This window comes from Pleurodeles waltl, chromosome 2_1 (assembly GCF_031143425.1).
Source record: "Pleurodeles waltl isolate 20211129_DDA chromosome 2_1, aPleWal1.hap1.20221129, whole genome shotgun sequence".
In the NCBI taxonomy this organism is placed as follows: Eukaryota; Metazoa; Chordata; class Amphibia; order Caudata; family Salamandridae; genus Pleurodeles; species Pleurodeles waltl.
The window spans coordinates 378,708,378-378,725,368 of NC_090438.1; the positions used below are offsets into that span (position 1 = coordinate 378,708,378).

General features: G+C 39.5%; 1 protein-coding gene across 2 annotated transcripts in view; it reads right to left on the reverse strand.

The window, feature by feature from the left end:
- Positions 1 to 16,991, reverse strand: part of SRPX2 (sushi repeat containing protein X-linked 2) — a 411,391-nt gene that overhangs the window by 105,384 nt on the left and 289,016 nt on the right. For both annotated transcript variants that reach the window (XM_069212794.1, XM_069212786.1), the window contains exon 4: positions 16,361 to 16,552. In XM_069212794.1, coding sequence (XP_069068895.1) covers positions 16,361 to 16,552 — 192 coding nt within the window. The remainder of the gene's footprint in view (positions 1 to 16,360; positions 16,553 to 16,991) is intronic.

The window sequence follows — 16,991 nt, forward strand, 5'->3', positions numbered from 1 at the left end:
TTCCTAGGAGTGAGCTCTCTCCCGACTCCTCAGGCCCAGTGTTCACTCACCTTGGGGCTCCAGGAGCTAACGCTTCTAAAATTCACCGGGCCCCGTCCTGCTACATTGCTCTGAGCAGGCATTACCTGTGTCATGCATTAATCGAGGAATCCAGGCAGCTGGAACCTGCTCATGCGGCAGTTTTCACATAAATTTGAATCAATTAACCAGTCCCAAGCACCCTTTGTAGCAACACCGATTGGCTGCTAGCCCTGAATTCCTAGGAGTGAGCTCTCTCCCGACTCCTCAGGCCCAGTGTTCACTCACCTTGGGGCTCCAGGAGCTAACGCTTCTAACATTCACTGGGCCCCGTCCTGCTACATTGCTCTGAGCAGGCATAACCTGCTAAATGCTGCTTTCAATGTTGTTCCTAGGGCAGAGGCAGGAGAGACAATGAGTATCGTGGTGCACTTGCCCACATGGAGTGGCTGTTTCGGAGACCACAAAGGAAAGGAAATGGAAACAAATTGAGCATGTGGGAGGGTTCCAGAAGGAACCTAGTAGCAGATCATGTGGGCTCCGCCTACTGCCATCTGACTATCTGACCTTCCACCAGTGTCAATTTCTGTAGACCATTAAGTTTGTGAAATGTGGAATTTAAATTATTCACCAAAATATGGGGATCACAAATCACCTCTAGTGCTCGAACAAAGATCCATAAGGATCAGAATGGGTTTCTTACAAATAGGTCCATGGTTGCCAATACAAACTTTTTGATTCATGCGATTGATAACTTTTCGAATAGTCAAGAGAAAGCAACGGTGCTGATGATTGTTGCAGAAAAGGCTTTAAATTTGGTAAATTGGGAAGCATTCTTTTTTATGCTGGCTAGGATTGGGTTCCCCGATCAATTTTTAAAGATGTCAAAGAATTTGTATCAAAATGCTGATGCTAAAATCATCATTAATCTAAAGGAGTTGACTTTGTTTTACACCAGACGTGATAGAGTGTGACTTGCCATTCAATTCTGACGTGTACCTTGTTGCTCCTTTCTTGAAAGCAAATTAAAATCAAAATGAAATAAAATCTCTAAAGGAGTTGGCTCGGTGAGGATTAATCGTGGTACCCGTTAGGAATGCCCAATGTCATGGATTCTTTTTACACTTTCATAGAGCCTCTCGCTGTTAAAATACATACAGAGTCAACTATACCACCTTCAGAAGGGATGTCAAAAATTAGGATGTTCACTGACAGCATAATTTTATACCTAAAAGCCGATAGAACCAATATCCAGGGGGTGCTGGATGAGATTTCAGGCTTTACGAGTGTAGGCGGGTACAAAATAAATCAAGCAAAAAGGGAGCTTCTATTATTCAATGCAATTCAATGATCTTCCACAAAATCTTCAGTGTCATTTGGCCTCCCAACACCCGTTTGCAATCTGGGGATAAATGTAACTAATGTCTATTTGCAACTATTCCAACTTAAGTATGATGCAATGTTTAGTAAAGCCCTACTCAATAGGTGGACCCTCCTTCATTTATCATTGATTGGGAGGGTGACCTTAATTAAAATGACCATTCTTCCTTTGTTTGTATTTTGTCCTAGTCTCCCTATTAAAATCTCTAGTTCACTTTTTAATAAATTTATATTTATATGGAATAATAAGCATCCAAAGGTAAAGATTCCAATTTTACAATTGGATAAAATGCAGGGTGGTCTGGCATTACCCCATCTACAGACACATAACCAGGCTGCTCTTTTAGATAATTTAGCAGTGGTGGCTCCTCTGCTATGGCAGAGCGTTGCGCCCCCCCCCGCCAGCTGCAGCCGCTGCAACCCTTTTTAACAGCGAAAGGATAATAAACTATGTTTATTATCCTTTTGTTTTTGAAGGGGAGGGGCACTGTGGAATGTACGAGGGTAAGTTGCAAACCAATGGTTGTAGGAATGTGTCAATATATTCGGAAATATGTTCCATGGGGGAACCAATCCCTGAAATGGTCGTTCGGCCTGGGGGAAACATGCCCGGTTTGTGGACCTTGGTTATTACGTATATGCAAGGAGCTCGCGGTACAGTGTTAAGCATGTATTTATGCTCAAGATAACTAATCAAACAAAGATCCCTCCAGTATGTAAGCTGTTTTTCTATTGTTTGCAACTTATCCTCGTACATTCAGGACACTAGGGATTTACTTTGTCAATTAGAGTATGTGGAATGGACAGAGGGTTGCAAATTTGTAAGTTTTGATGTCAACTCACTTTATACATCCATCCTTCTCACTAACGTTTTGGAGGCTATTACTGACATCCTGTACAAGAGGGATGCTACCCTGTATGAACACACACACATGTTGCTTGACCTTATACGTTTGGTTCTGGATAATAATGTATTCTTGCAAAATGGCGAATGGTACAGACAAGCTCAAGGTGTAGCTATGGGGGCTACATTTTCACCATCATATGCAAACCTATATATAGGTCAGTTCGAGAGTCACCATCTTTGGAGTAACTGTCCTCCAAATATTCTACAGCATATCTTATTTTGGGGCAGGTATATAGATGACATATTGGTAATTTGGACTGGCCCTGATTCGGACGTAGAAGTTCTGGCTAAATATCTCAATCAAAAATCCTACAATCTCTGCTTGACACACCAAATAGGCACATTCAGTATTGATTTTCTTGATGTAACGCTGTATGTGGTGGAAAACAAGATACTTTCCAAAATGTATAGAAAACCTACAGCTTGTAATGTTATCTTACATGCTTCCAGTGCATACCCTATTTCACAAATCAACGCAATCCCGGATGGGGAAATGTCCAGAACTAGGTAGTGATGATTGGGTTTTTAACCATGAGTTGGATCTCCTGGAAACACGTTTCAGAAAAAGGGGATACCCCAACCATGTACTTTCCAAAGCTAGAAAACCAGTCATGGCTGCAGAACGTAAGGCCATTTTAATTTAAAAAAAGAAATGTAGTAATCCCAAAGGAACAAAGTTGACCATGATAACCATATTTAGTACAACGAGTACTGAAATATATTGCATTCTCAGAAGACATTGGCATTTGTTACAAGTGGACACCACTTTAAATGAGGTCATCAACAGTAAACCCACGCTAATTCATAGCAGAGACATTACATTAAGGGACAAGCTTTGTCCCAGTTATGTCACACCTGAGACAAAGGAAACACAGGGGACATGGCTACCTGTTAAATCTAAGGGATTCTACAAATGTGGAGGTCACATCCCCTGCCAATTTGCACTAAAGAGGACAACTACTTTCTCCTACAATACTAAAGAGGTGCACCGCTTAAAGGAATTCATTAATTGCAACACCAGATACACAGTCTATTGCATTATTTGTTTATGTGGCAAGATTTATTTCGGTAGCACTATCCGTCCTCTCAAAGAGCAGATACAAGAACATATCAGAGCCATCCGCAATGCCAATTCCAACTACCCTACAACATTACAACAACATGCATCACAACACAGAAGTGCTTAACATAAAATTTCATGGCATCACACATGACCACAATCATCCAAGGGCTGGGGATCTAAACAAAGAACTTAGAAAACAAGAAGCTAGATGGATCACTAAACTACGAGCTGTGGAACATGGTCTTAATAAGGATAGAGAACTGTATGCATTCTTAGATTGACGTGTTACATGATGAATAACAAATATGTGTATTTTTGGATTGACCTTATCTATAATTATTGTTATTTTCTTGGTATATATTTTTAAAGTATGAATGTACATACCACAATAGCTGAAAGACATCTGGGATTTTTCACTTACTTGTATTGTTGTCATGACTCTCATGTTATTTTATGAACACTCAATTATACTGATGATGAGATATGAACACATATTGTAGATGATTTCAGTTTCCCTCTCTTCAAAGTGCCATTATCAGGACATTTCTTACATTGTATATCCTGTTTGATATTCTTCTCCACTATTTGACTATTCAGTTTTCTTCAACATTCAAACTAACATCTCTCACTTCCATAGCATTTAGCTCTATTGACTTTCTAGTCCTAATCTCTACTCCAATATGGCTGACTTTTTTCTTGTCCTTTTTTATTTTTATTTTTATTTCTTCTCTTCCTACTACTCCATTTTGAATCAGTCGACTCTTTTATATATTTTGTTTGTGGATTACTCCATGTCCATGTTAACCTATTTCACTTTAGATCCTTTGTTACTTTTAACATTTTTGTCCGTCTCACACTATTTTCGCTACTACAAGATGGCCGTCAGGTTGGACCCTTCTATTTTTTGCCATCGATGGGCTATTACGTGTTCTTTCGCTACATAAACACGCGTCAAGAACAGCCTCGAGTGCGTATCGTACACAACAATCCACGAACTACATTTGACGGGAGAACTCACTATGCGGTAAGTGATGGCATTTTCCTCTCCTTTTTTTAGATTGAGAAGCTACTTGGATACTACTCACAATGTCCAGAGCAGCTACGCCTGTCTCTCCGACTTAGCTATATTGCACCTATTGGTGTACTTTGTGTTACGACCATATAATTAGCACTATGTTTTTGCGGTCCATGTTATTCGGACGAGGGCCTCCCGCCTGGTATATTTTAGCGACACCTTTTAAACATATCCCCTATTTAGTCCTGGTATATGGACGGTCTTTTCAGTACCGCTTTAGACTACTCACATAAAGTCAACTATTTTCAATTTGTCACATCCGTGGGATCCCTACTTTTTAACACGTTCCCTTTGTAAATCGTAAAACCTCATAAGTGGAAGCAACATTCCTTTTTGAACCTCCGGTTCCCTTATTATTTTTGATCTTTCTTTCCTTACAGAGCACTGGGCTTGCCATGGCCCTTGCGAACTGAACTCTACTAACTTGCATTTCCATCTACGTGCCATTGGGAAGATTTATCTCTTTTACTCTACTGCACAAGTATTATTGGACAGACAGAATTCCCTCATTTACTTGGATCTTTGTACGTGTTGACCAGACGCACTTTACAGAGAAGCGCTAGCTTCGGAAATCATATTAATTCTGCTTTACATGCTCAGGGAATTCTCATTGGTCAGTATAGCTCTATACTTTTTTCAGCTATACCCTTTTTATTTTATCTTTCTCACATTCTCATATTGGGACTCAAATATCTTTATATTTTTTAACTATATTAATTTCTGACGCATTTATGGCCCAACTCTTTTTTCACTGATGCACTATACGAGGATAGTTACATCTTTACACATACTCATATATCCTTATCTTTTTATATTAGTTATAATTATTTTTACTATATTCTACTCCATGTTGGGTGGTGCCCTATTAAATATCATCAACAACTAACTTCACATTTAGCCAGTTTGTCATGTTTTTTTTTTTTTTATTGCAGATACATTTGACGATTTGTATATCTTACAGCCTTGACAAAGTCACATTGGTGACGAAACATGTGTTGGCTGTCCATATTAACATCAGGAATGAAGTTATTTATGTAACATATGAGCTGAATCTTTTCTTTTCCTCTGAATAAAAGAAGATAACTATATCTGGACTGAATACGTATGGTATGCATTTTTTGAAAGCAGAAGACTTTATAATACCATTGTGATCCACCGAAGAGACATATTTTTGGACTCTTTTCTTTCAACCTAAATTGTGCTATGGTTGCATTGTCTTTGAATTTATTATGTATTTTTAATGAATATTTCTACTTGTTGGTAGCAGGGTAGACAACCATTTAGCACCTTGGGTGGGCCTTTGAAGTAGGAGGTTATCACCTCTGTACGTTTGGACACGTATGGGAAGTGCAACTTTTGTATATACCATTGCTATAATTTCTCTGTTTAAGCGTGCATATCTGTATTTTTGTTAGGGAAAGTGTTTGGTAATAGTTGGGCCACTTTGTGTGTGCTGCACCTAGCTGTCCTAAATAGAAGATGGAATAACCAAGCAGCTTTTGGCTAGCAAACTGTTTAATCTAGAATTAGTACAACTTTACTGAACAGAGTGTATTAACAGAGTTAAGCTGTAGCTTCAAAGAAGAGTGTTATGGGAAGTGGTGACTTTAAAAGGTATAAACAGCAATGTATTGCATATGATGTAGTCGGAATTTCATTACTGTTCCTTATGTCACAAAAGTCATCAGTATGTGACAGTTTATTCCTAATGTTAATTAAAGTTCTACTGTTTTGAATGTAGAAATTGCTCTGACAAGTCTTTATCAATGTGCATTCATTTACACTGTAGAGTTCACCATAGGCGGTATATGAATTTCATGTAATGTTAGATGAATTAAACTGATATTATGATGTAATTTAGACTCTAGAGTGATGGAATGTATTGAAACAATATTGAATTTTTAATGATTATTGATTTAAATATGCGTGCAAAAATGGAAGAAATTTTGTTCCCCATTATACTTAATGAAATGCATTAACAGAGTATTTTGCCCGTTTGAAATTACTATAACAGTTCATAAGTATGCGTATTAAATGTGTTTATTAAACGTATTAATCAAAGTTATTGCTGCAATTCCCTTTCGTTTGCCTAAGTGAGGCCTGCTAAGCTTGTAATTTGTGACTGGGCAGGAAATGCTGCTTAACGTGAGTCTTCTTTTAGACTTTGTTCCCATGAGAAGACTAGCTTTTGGTAATAGGCCCTATTGTTTTGACATAGAGAGAAAGTGTGGCAGTGTTCTTGATTACAGTATATCATGAAGCCTGGACTGCCTTTGTATACAATTGTTTCCAACTTGTGTGGAGTCACACAGATGGAATATGCTCCCATGACAAATCTAGGAAGTTTTTTGGATGCTTCAGATGCACAGTTGGAGTCCTGTGATCGATTTCTATTGGACGATGCCCCTTCAACATAAAATGGACAGCTACCTTTGGCTAATCAAAATTCCGTATGAACTTTGATATATTGGTGACCAGTCGGACTTTGATCAGATTTCAAATGCTGTCAGGGACCTCCAGATGCTTTGCTGATGAAGAACCCTGCATGCTGTGCCCCTTAGAGTGTTATCTTCTTCTCTGCCTTTTGCCCTCTGTAATGCCCCTTTGAGACTTAGAAATCTTTCTTCTAATCCCCTTCAAATGACTCTTGCTCGAGCTTCTGACATGCTGACACATCCCCTTTTTACTTACCTTTTACCTACCTTAGCTAGTAACTTGTAGTCTGATATTATCTTTATTCAAATTATTTTTGCCCTTTTTGTGTTTTTTGTCTTTTGCACACATATGTTCCTCCCTACACATGTATTACACTGATTTGGCCAACTGTAGGGTTACCTCTGTGCCCAGCTAAATTATGTCTCTGCTAAATTGAATTGACTGATGATTGCAAACCCTGAGCAATGCTTAATTTCTGTATCTAAGATATTTTTGTTGATGATTTGTATTATCCTTCTTGAATGCCTAGTTTTGTTGAAGTTAGTCTGCCCAAATTTATTTTGTCACCTTGGGCCACCCTTGGTGATTGTGTATCTTTCTAACCTGGTCTTGCAAATTGTCCACATGACTTTGAGCTTGAGTTTGTAATAAATTCCTTAACTCTATTCCTGACTGGAGTTTTCCTTCCACTGCCACATTGGTCATGGTGTGTAACTTCATTGGGTTTGCATTGAAATTGTGTTAGTGGTTCTACCACACTCCGTCGCAGGGTCCAAAGATCCATCCACCTCGAAGGGCATTGATTCCTGCAAAGGATAAAAATTCTCCAGCACATACTAAATACTTTTGACAGGAGGCTAGTTTTTTTGGTGCATCTGTAAAAAGAAATATGGGTGCACACATCAGTACTTTGTGAACAATAAAGCTGAAAATCCACAACATTTAGTCATGGCAGCAATGTGAAACAGATGGCCATCAGTAAGTCAAACAGGATGCACTTTCTAAACAAAAATCCATCCATAAACCAGCCATTTAAAAGCCATCATGTCAGTAAAGTAAATACATCAAAACAACTTAACTGACTTTGAATTATAAGCTACACATGTTACATCTGCAGTTTTACTAAAGGACGAGTTGGGCTCATCACAAATGGGAATAGGTAACAAACCACAAATGCCTTGATGGACAAGGACAAGCAATGGCAAACAACAGAAAACCCATAACAACCAATGGCTGAAGTAGATTGACCACCAAGAATTACTTAAAACAACTGTGTTTTTTTCACTGATAAATTGTCTTCCATTATGGTCTTGGAAGGGGTTCATCAGACTTTACAAACTATTGCTTATTTCACCTTTAGCTTATCCACTAAGGACCAATATCACAATAATAGAGAAGTCAGTCTAGCTACCTTTCATTTCTCTAAAAAACATATTTCATTATTCTTTTTAATTTTCATCCAAATTAATCAAAACAATGCCAACACCACCACAGGGCAAATTAACAATAGTAAGTCCAGTTGCAACACAGGTCAAGAGCTGCAGTTAGCGATCCAGGTGTATTGTTTTTTTCACATTGTTGGCATACCAATGATGATACTGTCAACTGAAGAATATCTTAAGTGAATATTTGCACTTTATGTTGCATTTATTATTAAAGAATATTGTGTTTCTTGTACGTAAGCATTCGTGACAGTCTTGAGGTAAGTGTAAACAGGCGTTTATTAATATACCATAGTCAGTCAATGAAATCATCTATTAGTTTGTTATTTTTTATGGTTTTCTCCTTGGGTGTAGTCTCTGCTCCTGACCATTCCTAAAACATCCGTCAGCCACTTTCTGGTTATATAAAGTTTCCTTCCCAGCTACAAACAGGTGGAATGTTTTTAATTAGTTGACATTAGGCGTGCGATTAATGTGTTATTTTGATGCTATAATACCACATACCTTCTGCTATCTGTGTGGATGACATCATTGACAGGCTACAATACCTTTTTTGTAGACCCCCTATTGCCTGACTGCCAAATCGCTGCTTCCATGTATGTATAACTAAATAAGTTAACGGGAATACAACAAACAATTTGTTCAATATGTCTGTGCACTCACTTTAGAGAGTGCATCGTATACTGCTATTTTATGGTAATGAGGAGACAATCATTTTGTTTTGAAATGTTAAGGAAAAGAAAACATCCTCTGGCGTGGCTACTAAATGTGTGGCCTTGTTGAAAATTTAAAACAGGGATACACTACACCCAATGCCGTTCCAAAATGTCCTGCGTTGTTGAATTGTTTTACTTATTTTTTTTATTGCAAGCCACATTTAGGCAGCAGCATTTTCCTTTTCTCTACTTGTATTCTTTTATTTTATTTCGAATATGCTTGTTGAGTTGGGGTTTGTGTTTTATTGTGCATCAAAGAGCGGCTGAATGCCTGAATGAGCCAGCGCGTGCTTGAATGGATGCATGAGTGCAAGGATGACCAATAGAGTGCATGTATTATGGGTTATTGATTGCCTATATTCACTGAAGTGGCATGTTTGTTATATTTGGATCTACTGGCATTGCCAAGGCTTGGAATAGCCCTGGTTTCTCCATTTTCTCCTGTGGTGTGGACAAAGAGTTGCAGAGAAAGTACGGGTATATGAGTATGTGGAGGCGCTTCGTATGCCAGGTACGGAGACAGCAGTGGGATGTTATTTTGTACTGTTGTGATGTTTGTGTATCATGGTTTTCTTGCGTAGCAATTTTCTGGGGTCTGAGGTCTGGGACTGCAGTCAGTCAGTGCTCAAGGAATAAGGTGCCTCAGTATTTTATGAAAGTGTGTGCAGTGGTAAGTCACTGAAAATGGCGGTCTACCCAGGACACAAAGTGGAGTATCCTGACAAACCATTGACAAATGCTATGGCTCCCCTTTATTTCTCCTCGTTTTCAACTCTTTCTACACGTGCTGCATCCTGCAACACACACAGAAAGAGGAAAATTCCTCTCAGGATTGATTTTGTGCAGGAAGGTGGTGTCCCTTCCTGTACAAAAACAATCTTGCCTGCAATGCAGGCACCATTGCAACATGACACAAGGGTGCCTGTATTGGTGCTAGGCAGCAAAAAGTGTGCCAGCACTAGAAAAGGACAGGAATGCTCCATACAATGTTAAATATGGCGTATTCCTGGCCATTCTCTTTCACATGCCCCAGCACAGCAAGGTGGCTTGCTGTGTTGCGCTGTGTGAAAGATTGATAAATCTGCCCCTTAAAACTAAATGAAAGGGAGAGGGTTGAACCGACAATAGTGCCCTGCTTATTTCTATATAGATGACAGAGTTCCTGGAGAAGATTAAGACGTCTGTGTACTATGCTTAAAGTAGTGGTTAGGAAGGCGAGTGGAACCCTATTTTGAAAAAGGGGCTAAAAGTAGCAGTGTCTGAAGATTCAAGGTGGAATGTCACGATAAGGATGTTGCTTTCCTTGAATCATCTAACTTACTACTGAACTTTGGTTAAGATGCTCTATAAAATGCTAAAAGAAAAGTGCCCACTTACAAAGGGTTTCAGGGTTGAGGCAAGCGTGAATGACTGACAGTGAAAACTTGGCATTCATTTGAATGAGACCAAGGGTAACTAAGTAGGTGATGGAGCCACTTCTCTGCAGATTCTTGGGGGTCGTCAATTTAAGGTAATGATTTGGTGAGAGAACGGAAAATGCAGTTAGTAAGAAAAGGGCCTGGTTTTCCATGCTGCCAGGTCTGCTACACTTTGTGAAAGACTGTGGTTGAATTTAACGCCGAGAATCACCCGGTACTGTAAATGTGCTATTGGCACTACTGCAAGGCAAGTACCTTGGCAACCCATCACAAATTGGACAGTAAAATTAAGCTATGTTTGGGACACAGGACTTTTCCCCTCTGGTGCTGACATCAGTGCACCTGTTTATGCCCCTGCTGGTAGTTTATGGAATTGCTGCAAAGTGGTTTGTGTGCCAGAATGCACATTGGAATGAAAAAAGAACTATGAGTTAGAATTGCGGGTTATTGCAGCCCTAGTGAGAAACCTGTGAAGAGGTTTTAAAAGGTGCCTGCACAATGAGAGATTAATGTAGTGAGTAGCAGGTTTATGATTTTACCATTTATGTTAAATGCTTGTTCTTAGACCTATCAGCCTTAGGGTTGTCTTCCTACAAACGTGTTGCCTCACTCCTCCATTTTTGCTGATCTCATTTGTGACTTTGTGCACTTTACCACTGTTAACCAGTGCTAAAGTGCATTTGGTAATGTTGGCTTCCATTCTATTGGCACATGTAATTTACTTATAGGTCCCTAGTAAATGGTACTGCCTGCACCCAGAGTCTATGAATTAAATGCTACTAGTGAGCCTGCAGCACTAATTGTGCCACCCACGTAAGTTGCCTGTCAATCATGTCTCTGGCCTGCCATTGCAGTCTGTGTGTGCAGTTTTAATTTGGTGCTTCAACCAGGCAAAATACATCTTTTGCCAGGCCTAAACCTTCTTTTTTAATGCATGTAAGTCACTCCTGGGTTACTTTATTACATTTGGTAAGTGATACCCTTCAACTGGAAGCAGGTAGGATGTTGAGTTTGGCGTTGAAAGAATTGTAATTGAAAACCCTCTTTAATGGTAAAGTTGGATTTTAAATCAAATTTCTGAAAATGTCACTTTTAGAAAGTTGGTATTTTCTTGTCCCAACCATTTTGTGTCTGCAGCCTGCATCCTGGGACACATGACTAGCTGGCATTTGGTCTTTGTGCATTGCTCCCAGACAGACAGACAAAGGAGGAACCAGTGTTGGCAGGATGGGCCATCTCTGACTTGATAGTGGGGAGGAGGTGTCACCTACCGCACTTGCACATCACAAAGTCTCAGCCCACTTACAAAGGGTTTAACGCTAGTCTTTTGTGCAATAGACAATCTGGGGCTACGCCAGGGAGGCAGGAAATTCCAAACACCTTTAGGGGAAGAAAACTCCAGAACCTTCAAAGCTGAGGTCCAACTCTTTAGTACACCTCTGGAACTGTGGAAGACTTATAAGGACTGTAGTGCTGCTCTGCTGCAAGAAGGACTGCTATTATGCTGCCCTACAAACTGCTACCCTGCTGCCTAAATTAAACGGCCTGAATCTGCATCTTGAACCCAGGATCACCAGAGTGACTCCAAGAGCTAGTTGGCTGGCCTCCTGATCAGTGTCTGGGGGACAGAAAGAAATCCAGCCACCCTAGACCCAGCACCTGGATTCTGACTGCTGTGTGTCTTGCCTCCAAGTGGTGCCACCCCAGTCCTGGACTCTTGAAAATGGGCTTGAAAGTGGCTCTGCCAGTGGTCTCGAGGGCAGAACTCATGCAGAGTGATGCATCTCCTCGCAGCTCCGGATCTGAACCATCGCTGCGTGATGCATCTCCAATGCAGAACCTGGCACCACAACTCCTCAGAACAGCTGCTGCTCCGATGCAAAACCTCGCATTGCAGCTCCTCAGAACAGCTGCTGCTTCGATGCAGAGCCTCTCATCGCAGCTCCTCAGGTCTGCCACTGCACGAGCATCCCCAATACAGGACTTTGCATTACAAGTCTTCGTATATGGCATCCTCAATGACAACACAGGACCTCGCATCGCAAGCCCCAATGCTGGTTTCATCTAAACCCCTGCTGCGCGACGCATCTCCGATGCACGACCCCACATCACAGCCTGCAACTTCTTCTGAACTGCTGCTGCATTACACATTCTTGACGCAGGATATCACAACGCTCCGCAACCAGGATTTAAGGTACTTTAGTGAGCCTAACTTGGTCCCTGTATCCCACCCACGCTCCACCTTGGTCAGCCTGAACTTGTGACTTTCTTCCAGTCTTGTATGACCAGATAACTACAGCAGGAGCTTTGTGCTTCTAAGCACTATTGTCATTTAAATATTTTAAATTGCATAGCTCCTATTCTACTCATTGGGTTTTAGTTGTTTTGGTGTCAAATAATGTATTAAATGTTACTCTGTTTCTCTTTTCTAAATAGGTGTGGGATTTTTTTTTCTTCTGTTATGTTTTCACTTTATTACTGTTGATGTGCTGCATAAATACTTTACACATTGCCTTTAAGTTAAGCCTGACTGCTTTTGTGGCAAGCCACCAGACGGTTAAGCACAGGTTAATTTGGGGTTTGCTTGTGTTTCACTGTGACAGGAATTTGTAGTTGCTGCTTGAGTAGGGTTTCACCGCCTCAACCAGTAACCCGATTTTCTACACTAGTAATCAGTTTTTTCATATTTTCGTATTTCTATTGTCCAAATGTTGTCCTTTTGTTTGGTGGAAGGCAGCACTGAATTGCTAAATTTGTTCAGCATTTGCACTTGTTGCACCTGAGTTGCTTTATTCCACCACTGGTGGAGTATCACGTGGTGGAAGTTTCTTCCCTTGATGTTCCTGGTATAAGCTGCAGCAGGTTCCCCTATTCCAGTGATAATACTAGCTACTTTTCTGGTTTCTAATACATTCTTATAAAGCCATATTTGCTTAACGTATCTGTCATACTAGTTACTGGGTTGTAGAAGTGGACTAGCACTTACTGAAATACTCATTTGTACCTGAGGCATACCTGAGTTTAAAAGGTAACCCATGGTGTGTGTAGGGGTGGACTGCAAGCAAGGTTGGCTTCAGACCTTCAGCTCCAGGATCTGACATCAGCTTTGCACACAGAGTGAGTTTGGAAGTTGGGTGTGGCCAGGCACAGTCACGGACAGCCGCACCTTCTGTGCTAATTTGTTTTTGACAAATATTCCACTTTGTGTCAGGTAATACGATGAGTCATCTGTTGTCAGTTCAGGTCAATTTACAGAACTAAAAGGTGATATTAGGTGTATTTTGTTTCTCATGCACAATTGTGATGTACATATTGAATGCTACCATTCCAGTGGTATTAACCCATAATGTGTTTGCCTTTAAGATTGAACTGGCCCTCTGTGCTGACTCTGTTGTGTCTGCTCTGAATAAATAATGTCCTACATCAATGAAGGCAATGTGCCACCAGGAAAATCCTGGTGAAATTAGCCTGAAGAAAATTGGTTTGAGGGAAGCAAAACATGTACATGCCTATTCACTAACTGCACTGTATTATGTTTAGAAGTAGTACAATAGTATCACTCAAACTACAAAGCGCTATTCACAAATGTACGAGTGTGAATTCCTCTGACATCCCCGTCTTATCTTTCCTATGCGGAGGTGTGAGCCACATGTGAAAAGATCTCTGCTCCCACAGGTATAGATTTAAGAGTAAATGTGGGAGGGACATGGAAGAATGATAGGAAAATAGGAACTATTTACTACTAAATAGAAGGGGGTTGTGGAAAGTAGGGAGGAGTTTAAGAAGACATAAGAAAGGGTTTTAGTGAGAGGCATGCAAATACAAACACCCACACACAAAAGAGTAAGATCATTGCTATTTACAAACTGCATTACTGTTGTTACTACAGTAAAAAAAAAGGACCCAAAACAGTTCTAAATGCACTCTGCCAGCCTTGGAGTATGTACTCCCCTAGTCAGGGCCACTCACAGGTACTGCAACACACTGTCGGAGAAAATTATGGTGCCACAAATTTAAATATCCTCTTTGAAAAAAATACTAAATAAATAAATATTTGGAATTATATAAATATATATGTATATAAAATATATATATATAGAGTTAAATCGAATAGTCATTTTTAATTAAATAAATTAATATGCACCTTTTGGTTTAAATATTATTAGATAATATTTTTAACTTTTAATACAAACTCAAATTAAATACAATTAATTAAAGAAATGAGTTTTAGTAGAATGTAATAACTAATAGTTAAATATAAAAATAAAAGTGAGGGTGATTAAAAAAACATTTTAAATAATGAATATGAATCAATGTGATATATTTTAATTCAATTATTTATTATGCATGTCATTTGGTGACATAATGTGTTGTAGCATCTTTTTTAGTGCTAGATTAATAATTATTTTAAGATCATTTACAATTTTATTTTACATTTAATGTTTGAAATATTTTTTAGTAAGTATTAAACTGTATTATTTTGTACTATACTTTACCATAGGATGATCTTTACTTCAGTAATGGAGACACCAGCCTACATCTGAACCGTTACTAGTAGTAATTTTACACCTACAAATCATGTTCTAGCAGGCTCCACCCTCAGGTCCAGATTTACTAAATTTTCACGCAACGCAGCAGAAGAGCACCAAATTGACAGAGATATAGCATTCTCCTCCACACTCACTAGTGCTGGTGCTCAATCAGGCAGCTGTGTGCCACACACACATCTTTGCACCATAGTGCAAGGGTGTCTGGGTGAATCCAGCATAGTTTTTATATGGGAAGAATACCCTTCCAGTACAAAATATTATGCTTAGACTAGCTTTAAAACTTTTACCACTTTGTATGTGTGCTGTGCAGTACAGCACACATGCAAAGTCGAAAAAGAAAGGAGAAGAAAGCATTTCTCCTTCATAGTGCCCTTTTTAAACAGGCGCTATTTTTGATGCAAATCCGTTTACTTTATTTTGAAGATAGGGTTCTGAGTCAAAAACCATGGATGGTTATACACAAACGCCCATGCTCCACCCATGGAATGTCCCCTTAATGCAAAGTAGCGCTATGTTCTGCTCTGTGTTATTTTTAAGTTAATTTCCGGTGCAAAATAAGTTTTGAGCAGCGAAGGAAATTAGGAAAAAATAATGGCATCGATTTGTGTCACTTTTGTGAAGTAAATATACCCCTCGGTGTTGACAGACTGGAGACACGTAATTCGGCACTTAATAATAAATTGCCCCTCTAAATTGTGAAAAGCAAAAAAGTGTAAATTTACTACTAGATGCAGTAGTACACTTACACATGAGTAAATCTATATGTGTAAATTTACCTTTGTGAATAGGTCTGGAAACAATTATGTGCACAAACTTCAATACTGTATTTTATGCTGTATTCTCACCTGCAAAAATTGGAATGAGCGGGTAATACCATATCCAGTAAATAAAGCACTCTGATATCGGTAATTACGGGCTGCAGTATGAGCACCCACAATACCATTGCTCTTTGAATGTGACCTAATGCAGTGAAAGGATAATGTTCTACACGTTGAAACGGAGTATGTCCAAATATCAGTGACATTCAGCCTTACATTTTTTTAACTCCATTGAATGAACAATTGCTAAATGATAACTTAATTCATGTTGTCATTTGATATGTATTTACTTGGAGATATTGGCTCACGTATACAGAATGCTAAACCTGCAGCCATTTCTAGCTGTTTGTTAAAAGGACAATCCGCAGTAGAGAAAATAACATCTGCACGGCTAATAATCAGCAATAATTCTAGAATCTTCCATTGTTTGATGATATGTGCTTGGGTTTTGAGACCTATTGTGACATCACTCTCGGGGTGGCTCCTTTCAATTAATACTTGGACAGAGCGCTCAAACTTTCTCACTCTCATGCTTACTTCGGCAGTAGGCAATCCCAGACCATCGGCGACTTTGCAGACACTGCACAGTTTTTTGTCCAATCAACCGGAATCCATGATCACAAGTCAAGTGGCAGCGGGTGCCCAAGGTACTGCGGTAGTTAGCTCCTCGAGGAGAGTAACAGACTGCATTGCCATCCTTAATGTTCAAATTATAACACCACCGAGGAGCTAGGCATAAAAGAAACAACATCATGAAAACAAAGCTACAAGTTAAGCAATTTTGTTTTTTTCTGATTTTTAAAATGTTTATACAGTAATTGTACATATGAAATAATCTAAGTCGTGACGAACAAGCAAATAACAAACATTTGCCTTGTGCCTGTGATGCTTAAAAAAGATGGATTTACGCCAAGCTGTAAATGGAGGTACTGATTCAGGAAGGGTCAAGGGAAGGGGAAGGATGTTTTGAGCCCGAGAAAAGAGCACATTATTTTATAGAGTTTAATTTGATTGTTCAGGACCGTATTCAAACTTGAGCAGAGTACTTGCACGCACAGTTTAAACCTGCACCACCGCCTCTCCAAATTTTACCGTGGCAAAACAATCTGATTTAAGAGCCTGCTTGTCAATTACGTGGGCAGTGGAAGACGTAACCATGGCCGTTAAC